At 60.7% G+C, this 6,126-nt stretch overlaps 1 protein-coding gene across 1 annotated transcript in view; it reads right to left on the bottom strand.

The window, feature by feature from the left end:
- Positions 1-3,699, bottom strand: part of KCNIP3 (potassium voltage-gated channel interacting protein 3) — a 94,049-nt gene extending 90,350 nt beyond the window's left edge. The window contains exon 1 of the mRNA XM_004369351.1: positions 3,582-3,699. Coding sequence (XP_004369408.1) covers positions 3,582-3,596 — 15 coding nt within the window. The 5' untranslated portion in view covers positions 3,597-3,699. The remainder of the gene's footprint in view (positions 1-3,581) is intronic.
- Positions 3,700-6,126: the final 2,427 nt, after the last annotated feature.

Genomic DNA, 6,126 nt, shown 5'->3' on the forward strand with positions numbered 1-6,126 from the left:
GGCCAGGGGCGGTGGGGGGCCGGGGATAGTAGGATGGTGTGGGGGGGCCAGGGGTGGTGGGCAGAGCTAGAAACCAGGCCAGTGAAGACCAGCTGTGGCCCAGAGGCAGAGCCCAGCCTGACGGAGGGGGCAGAGAGCAGAGGCAGCAGATCAGAGAGCGGAGGCTGAGCCAGCTGGGGTCTGAGGTCTGGGACAGGCCCCCATCTGAGCTGTTCTCCTGCCTCAGCTGAGCTCAGCCCCTCCAACTCTGGCGCCCGCAGGCCCCCTTGGTTCTCCTGTCACACGGCTGCTCTGTGGTGTGCTAGGCTGTGGGCTGAGCAGCTGACAGATGCTCCTGCTCCGGGGAAAGACCAGCTGGGATGTGCAGTGACTGGCAGGCAGGACTCCAGTGACTCACCCTTGCCTCCCCCTGCCCGCCCTCAGCCTCCTTCCTGCTCCAGGTCTGCAGCCAGAAGAGGAGGATCCGCCAACGTCTCCCCCTTTTCCTTCTCTGCCTTGGACACTCAGGGCCTTGCAGCTGCCCTGGGGGGGTCACAGAGGTGGGTGGGGCATGGGAGAGCAACGGGCGCCAAGCCCCAGCCTGAGTCAGCAAAGCAGCTCCCCACTCTTGTGCAAGGTTCTGATTAGAACAGAGGCCCTAAATTTAAGGCCTTGATGCCTTCTCCTTTGAAGCTCTGTCCCGCAGCCTAGAGAGGGTCACATAGCTAGTCCAGGCGACATGGCTGTGGGAGCCTGGCTGTGCTGGGATGTGGCACCCCTCGGCTGCCTGCTTGAAGTCAAGCCCCCTCCTCTGTGGCCTTCTCCCACGGCCCTCAGCCCTAGGGAACTGAGCTTTGGTGTAAGACGGGGCAGGGTTCAAATCCCAGCGGCAATCTAGGGCAGACCTCAGTCTCCTCATCTGTAAAGTGAGGACAATACCAGGGAGTGCCTCGGGGGTGGCCCTGAGGCCCAGGGAGATAATGCAAATGGAGCCCTGGTCTAGAGCTTGGGGTGTCCCGGAATCCTGGGAGAGCCTCCCCTCCCCAGACTCCACCTGGTGACCAGAGGCAGGACCACTTCCCTCTCCCACCCCAACCCTGGGCCCCAGTTCATCTTCACAGACAGAGGAGCAAATTATGGCCCCTCTCCTACAAGGAGGCTGGCCGCCAGGCAGGAAGAGGTTCCCAGTGGGCATGCTAGGCAGTGAAGACAAGGACCCCCGACCCCTAGCGCAGAACCACGGTTACTCCCTCTCCCAGGACCTCGCAGAGTTCTCACCCCATTCCCTCGGCCTGGGCCCACAGCTGGTGGTCCTGGCGCTGTGCGGGAGAGTGGCTCTCCCTCTCTGGCCCTCAGTGTCTCCAGAGTGGGAAGCAGCACTGCCTGCCTCCAGGGACGTTGTCAGGTTAGCGACTGGCTGGGAAGTGTGTGGGGAAGGCCAAGGGGCTCAACACCACGACACCAGTGGGGATTTCCCAAGTGACAGGCAGCTGTGCCGGCCGCCAGCCTCTGCTCTGACTGCAGCCCCTGCTGCCGCTACAGAGGAAGTCATTTTTCACAACCCCAGCTGACCTAGGTGAGGGATCCAGCGGTGGCTTCCCCCTAAGGCCACTGTCCCTGCCTGGCCCAGCACCAGAAGATACGGAACCCACTCCCACCTCTGGTCAGGCTGCCACTGGAAGGCTACCGGCAGGATAAGGCCCGGTGAGACCCACTGGGGCCCGGGGGGCACCTCAGCCGGTGGTGAGGAGAGCGGACGCCTGTGGGTGACAGTGGCCAGCTGCACCTGCAGGACTGGAGCCGCTCACTCCGCCCGTCTCACGGGGGCAGGAATGGCCACCCTCCCAGGGCGACCTCTTGGTGGTTACAGCCAGGAGGGAAGGGAGACGGTCGTTGTGTGCGTTGACAGAGACATGGCTGTGTGCACATTTGTACAAACGCCCCCTCCATGCACACACGTTTGCGTGGCACAGGTCCGCCTGTGGGCACGGCGGCAGGGCGTGTGTGAGGGCGTGTTTCCGTGGCTGTGCCCTACACGCTCACAGGATGTCCAGAGCCACGAGCACACGTGGCCTGCGCTGGGTGGGGCGTGTGTGCGGTGAGCGCCTGAGTGGGCGAGGTGAGGTGAAGCGCTGTGTCTCAGGCTCTGCCCTGCCTGCCCGCCTGCGCTTGCTGAGAGAGGAGAGAAAGCCCGCTGTTGTGTGCAGGGAATTCCAAGTCTGTCACCTCTCAGCCCTCCTGGCGGCAGCCCTGGGAGACGGGCCAGGCAGGGAGGAGGGGGTGGCCCCGGGGTCTGGGCAGTTTCTCTGGGCGGCCTGATGCCGCCGCAAGCCTGCTCTGGGCTGCATGTCCTCCCTCCTGGGTGAAACAGAGGCAGGAACCTGTCTCTCTCAGGGGCAGAGATGGCAAGACGCCAGCCCAGTGTCCGTTATTCCTTGCTCACAAAACAGATGAATTTAAAAAAAGAACGAAACCAGTTACCATCAGTTCTATTCCAACTCATGGCGACCCCATGTGTGCAGAATAGAACTGCACCAGGCCTTTCTTCTGCAGCACCTCCGGGTGGGTTCAAACCGCCAACCTTTTGGTTAGTAGTTGAGTGCTTAGCCATTTGCACCACCCAGGGACTCCCCTTACTCACAAGACCCTGATTTGATTGGGGTGGGTTGGGCCCCTTTGTCCTTCCGTCCTTCTCCCCGCTGCCTGCACGTGCTCCTTGGGGCTCCCGCAGTGATGTTGGAGCTTACGGGAGCCTCAAGGACGGGAGTCAGTGCTGGGATCTTAAGAGCCAAGGGACAGACGGAGCCCGAGACCCTGCTGCCTGCAGAGCCTCCGTGCCAGCCCTCCCTCCGGACTTCTGCAGGAGGAGAAACACAGCCAAGCTTGTCTAAGCACCGATGTTGCGTCCTGCTTCATCAGCCAGACCTAGTCCTGGAGCCCGCTTCTTGCTTCCAAAGCAAGACTGTCCCAAGCATGTGGGAAGCTTGCAGGCCATGTGGACAGACTGATCCCTCTCGCTCGTTCTTCCTCATTCCCTCATTCGATTATTCTCTATCTCCTCCCACCCCCACCATTATTGCTTGAACCCTGCTGTGTGCCAGGCGCTTTCTTTGCATTATCTCTCTGGAACCTCCCAGCAGCCCCAGGGAGAGGGGACGATTAGCATGGTAGGTTCTCTGAGCCCTTTTAGAAGAAGAGCATTCATTAATTACTTGAATGGTTCCTTAGATGATGCTTTCATCGACCAGCCCCCTCCCAGAACTCACGCCTCCCCCAACTCTAAAGGCTGTGGGGCCCAGGCGGCAAGTAAGCTAGCCTGTCACCTGCCTCAGGGATGTAGTTGAGCAGGACCGGCCACGGGGCAGACTCCAAGTGCCTTCTCCGTCCAGCTTCTGCTCCATAAACACCTGAAGTCTCTCCCACCCAAAGGAGGCCCCAGAGTCCACTTCCAACCAGGACACCCAATACTCCCTCTCCCCAAAGCAACTCTACGGGGGACAGCTGGGGGTGGAGGCTAAGAAGGAGGCACAACACGGCTCCCTGGGACCAGAGCAACCCCGAAACCCCCACTCCCCACTCAGGTGAGCCCTGCCCGTGCCTACCTTGGCCAGCTGCATCCTGGGTGGAGGGGAACTGTTGCTGGCCTCCCCCCTCCAAGCCAGCCGAGGAGAACGGGGCTGCCGGCTGGCAGCTGCCTCATGTTTGCTTGGACCAGACGCAATTGTCACTGGCAGCTTCGCATCCGCCCCCTGCCCACCCCTCCTCCCTCCCTCCCTGCCTGCCTGCCTCTAGCTGCTCCCCCCTCCCCCCTCCCGCTCTGCCTCCTTCCCCCGCTTCCCTTGGTCTCTCTCTCCCTCTCTCTCTCCTTCTCTCTCTCCCTGTCTCCCTCTCTCTCATGCACACACTTATTTACTTCCCTGTTTTCCGCCCCCCTCCCAGGCTCTATGTCCCGGTTGCTCCCTGTGTCTGTGGTTCCGGGTCCTGACCTCTCAGCCCTTCTGGCTCTCCTGGTCTCCCCCCCCCCCAGCCCCGTCCTGTCACTGGGTGTCTTTCTCTGTGCCTCTCCTGTCCTTTTCTTTCTCTAACACCCCCCTCACCCCACAGACACATTCTGCTCCTCCGCTCTCTCCTCTTGGTTACCCCTGTCAGAGGGAGAGGTTGCAGGGGGCTCCAGCACACATGTTCCTGCCCAGCAGGGGTGGGCCTGGGCAGCAGTCCAGCCTGGAGAGGCTCCTGGGGGCATTCTTCAGAACAAGCCACACCTTCCCCTACTCCCTACCCCTCCCATGACTTACAAGTCCTGCCTCAAAGACACGGGGGTGGGGGGGGGGCATTGTGGAGCCACCCTCTGACCACCTCGGTCTGGGGGTTCCTGAGGACAGCCGGGAGCCATTGAGGCCCAGACGGGAAGCTGAGGCCACAGAGGGGTCTGTCTCAGGCCGGAGGCCAGGGTTTCCCCCGTGCCCCTCCAGCCGCCCAGCAGACTGGTCGTCCTCTGGCTACCCCTGGTGTCTGCAGCATCCTCCCCACAGGGACCTCACCGTGGGTGCACGACCCCCCAGTGGCCTCAAAGATGGGGGCTGGCAGCCGGAGACGGAGGTGGCCTCCAGGGGCCGTAACACGCAAGTGCCTCTCAGGTCTCCCAAGTGCCCAGGGTGGTCCACGCCTGGGTCCCAGGTCACCAGCTGGCATGCTGCACGGCCGAGGGACCACCCTGACCTCCTGCAGGGGGCAGCAGAGGAAGGCTGTAGGGCCCTGGGTGTCCTGGGGAGAAGTGCTCCTTCCTGCACCTCAGATGGGCAGCTCCTGGGCATTTGCTCAGCCTCAGGGAAACCACCTAGGAGCCAGGTGCCCGGCACCCTCTGCACCCTCTGCCAAGTTTCCCTTTGCAGTGCCCCGAGGAGCCAGCTTGTGCCAACGGTTCCCATGGAAACAGAGCCCTGCGATGTCCCTCCCCCACGCTGTGTGCACAAGAGCACACGCGTGCGCACACATGCCCATGTGTCTCTCTCTTTTCCCCAGCCAATTAGCTCCAACGTTCAGATCCTCAGGCGGAAAAAATAGCCCCGAGTTATTGACCCACTCACTGAGGCAGAAGAGGAGGCAGGCAGCCCTAGGGTTTGGCCCAGCTGCACATCCGGGACAGCAGGGGCTCAGGGGACCCTGAACTCCAGCCCAGCTGCAGCCTGGGAAGCCCCTCCTGCAGGCATTCACCCCACAGGCCAAACTCCCTGGAGCCCATTGGCTGTGGAGGGAAGGGGGGTCAGCCTGCGGAGGTGGCCTAGCCCTACCTTGTCTTCCCCCAGCCCCCACACGAAGGGCCTCGTCAAGCATTGGGAGGGTTCGCGGTGGCCTGGGGTTGTCTAATGTCTCACTCTATAGACGAGGACAGTGAGACCCAGAAAGTTAAAGGATCTTCCTGGGGTCATAGGCTTAAAAGTGACAAAGCCGGGACATAAAGCCTGCTCCTTTCATTCCAAAGCCAGGACTGTGGGTAAGATCTCCCCCAACCAGTTACACAGCCAGGTTTCATATGCCCGGCTTGAAAACACACAGGTGATAGAGAAACATGCTTGGTAAAGACATCAAGTTTGGTAAAGCAGAGGGTCAGCGAGAATGAGGGCAGCCCTCCATGAGACGGACTGACACAGTGGCTGCAACAATGGGCTCAAACATGGCAACGATTGTGAAGATGGTGCAGGACTGGGCAGCACTTTGTTCTGTTGTACCCAGGTCACTGTAAGGAGGAGCCGAGTCACCTAACTCCAACAAACAACAAAGAAAACTCGCCCGTCACAGCGTCCAGGGCCAGCCTGTCCTTACTTGTGGCAAACGTCTGAAGAGGTAGGACTAGAGAAGGCCACCCCCAAACTATCACCAGCCTCTGTGGAAAATCACGCACCCCACCACTTGGCACGCTCTCTGAAATTCCACCATTAAGAGATTCCTTCTTCAAGGGAGAATGAAGAGAACAGGATACAAGGAAAAAATTAGTCCAAAGGACTAATGGACCACAGCTACCATGGCCTCCACCAGACTGAGTCCAGTATAGCTAGATGGTGCCCAGCTACCACCACTGACTGCTCTGACCAGGATCACAACAGAGGGTTCTGGACAGAGCTGGAGAAGGATGTAGGACATAATTCT

The sequence above is a fragment of the Trichechus manatus genome, unplaced genomic scaffold, assembly GCF_000243295.1.
Source record: "Trichechus manatus latirostris isolate Lorelei unplaced genomic scaffold, TriManLat1.0 scaffold00004, whole genome shotgun sequence".
Classification (NCBI taxonomy): Eukaryota; Metazoa; Chordata; class Mammalia; order Sirenia; family Trichechidae; genus Trichechus; species Trichechus manatus.